At 50.5% G+C, this 2,500-nt stretch overlaps 1 protein-coding gene across 1 annotated transcript in view; it reads left to right on the forward strand.

The window, feature by feature from the left end:
* The window catches only part of rttn (rotatin), a 63,912-nt gene that overhangs the window by 50,199 nt on the left and 11,213 nt on the right, over positions 1–2,500 (forward strand). The window contains exons 38-39 of the mRNA XM_056584649.1: positions 445–595; positions 1,578–1,712. Of these exons, the coding sequence (XP_056440624.1) occupies positions 445–595; positions 1,578–1,712 (286 nt within the window). The remainder of the gene's footprint in view (positions 1–444; positions 596–1,577; positions 1,713–2,500) is intronic.

The following is a 2,500-nucleotide window of genomic DNA, read 5'->3' on the forward strand; positions in this document are numbered from 1 at the left end:
TGTGCATGCGTGTTTGTGTGTGTGCATGCGTGTTTGTGTGTGTGCATGCGTGTGTGTCAGTTTGACGTTGTTGTAGAAGAGGCTGACTGAGGTCACCCCTGGAAAAAAATTCCGCCGTGGGTGGATCATTTGCCCTTGAGAAAGCGAGAAATGGGCGTTTGTTCTCAGAATTGTTTTGTTTGTTTTTAACAAAAACAACTGGGGGTGAGGAGGAGGAGGAGAAAGAGGAGGAGGAGGAGGAATAAATACAGAGAAATGAGGACAGCTCACTCTCCAAACTGATTTGGAGAGTTCTCTCTCACTTTCATTTCAGTGTAACTTTCGGTTTGAAGCCTCTGTGTGGTTTCAGTTGACAGGATGAAGTATTTTCAAATCCTTATCTCGGATCCATCATGTTGCACGTGTGTGTGTGTGTGTATGTGTGTGCGTGTTTCCATCCCTCAGGTTGTCACTCTGCTGCAGTACGTCTCCAGCTACTCCAAGCTCCTGCAGTCGTGTGTCTCGGCGAGCCGCGAGCTGATTGGCCGGATGGACTTCCTGCGGGGCCTGCTCACGTCCCTGGTGGCGGTGCTGCTGCTGGACACCAGAGACCTCGGTACGGAGCGTGGTGTTGGAATGGAAACCTGATGTGGGCGGTACCTAGCCTGGCTATTGCCAGACCGAGCTCCATCGTAGATTGCCCGTTGGTCTGGGGAGGCTGCTGTCATTTCCTTCAGCACAAGAGCCGTGATCAGCAGGCCTAGTCCAACTGACTCTGTACGCGATTGGCTGCTTGCCGTCGCTTCCCTGTCGTCATTGTGTTAAACCAGCCAATAGTGCACCACGGGGAAAAGCCAGCTTGGCGATTGGCTCCCGCAAAAACGTGTTCGAAACAGAAAGAAATGTATTGCTCTTCTCCAGAAATAGCCATCAAATGGGGACTCGTACTAAAGAGTACTATGATTACTGGGGAAGGGATGGCATTGATCAGTCAAGGGGACCACATCATGATACTTATTTTAAACGGTGCCACAGGGCAGATGATCCGTAGCAGAAACCGTTGAAAATAGTTTTATCAAACGGAGGACATTAAACGTGGATTCAGGTGTCTGGCGCTGCTGGTGTTAAGATGTAGCAGACCAGAGGCCAAAAGCTCGCTGCAACACACTCACACCCATCACCGGCTGCTTTGAGGTTCAGAATAATACTAATAATACATTTTATGGAAAATAAAATGTATGAATACAGTTCGTAAAAGAAACTACATTTTAAATAAAAAAATAAAAAATAAAATAAAAAAAAGAAGAATAAATATATATAGGCCTTAACACAGAAATATATAAAGCAATATATATTCAAGCATATATACCTGACGAATGAGACAGGGATCTCTGAGGATGCGTGCATGTAATCAAAAACGATCCTTCAATGACTAAATCAATCCTGAAAATAAGACTCCAAGAAAACCCTCAAAGCCAGCTCAGATGTTCTCATGCATTAGTTGGGGTAGGTGGCTCCAGGAAGAAACTGTGAAGCGCCCCTGGCCTAGACCCTCCTGCCCTCCCACCGTACCAGCCCCTCTCTCCCCCCCCCCCCAGACCCGGTCTCCCAGGGCGCCGTGGCTCTGAGCTGGGCGGACGTCTTCTCTCTGCTGGCCGTGCTGGTGACCAGGGACCCAGCCGCGCTCCAGACCGTCTCGTCCGCGCTGGGAAGGCGCTGGGCGGCCTTCGAAGGTAGGGGGGGGTCCACACACACACACACACACACACACACACACACACACACACACACACACACACACACACACACACACACACACACACACACACACACACACACACACACACACACACACACACACACACACACACACACACACACAGATTTATACATTAACAAACACACGTGTACATGTTTCTGTACATCAACCATGTCTTTTAAAAATGTATTTATACGCACGCACGCACGCACACTACAGTCCAGGAACTTCGCCGATAAACATGAAAGAATCTGAGTGGGTGTTCTGTGAAATATCAAGTGGTAAGCTACTACTAGGGTGGACTATATAACATAACGTCCAGGGCTTTCTATACATCTGAATAATGTGGGTTCACTGTGGCCGAGCCAGATCAAACAGCCCCCCGTGTGCAGGCTGGATAGTGTAGGCGCGCTGCGGAACGCGGGCCTGAAGCCACGCAGCCGCCGCCTGGACGAGGAGGCAGCATCGTGCTCCCGCGCCGCCCGCCCTCCGTGGGCCCTGGGACCAACGGGGCTGCTGGGAGATCTGATGAGCTCCTGGGAAGGGACTGCGGATCATACTCGCCCTGCGCGCGTGTGTGTGTGTGTGTTTGTGTGCGGCGTGTGTGTGTGTGTGTTTGTGTGTTCTGGCTATGGAAGTGTGTGAAGGTGCATCCAAATGATAGTCAATGAAGTGGCCGCCCCTCCCTCACCCGTCCTCAGTCTTTGCACACGCCTTCGGGCGGGAATGTAAATCAGCACGTCTAGGGAGGGAATTGAGAGA

Source organism: Gadus chalcogrammus, chromosome 23 (genome assembly GCF_026213295.1).
Source record: "Gadus chalcogrammus isolate NIFS_2021 chromosome 23, NIFS_Gcha_1.0, whole genome shotgun sequence".
Lineage (NCBI taxonomy): Eukaryota > Metazoa > Chordata > Actinopteri > Gadiformes > Gadidae > Gadus > Gadus chalcogrammus.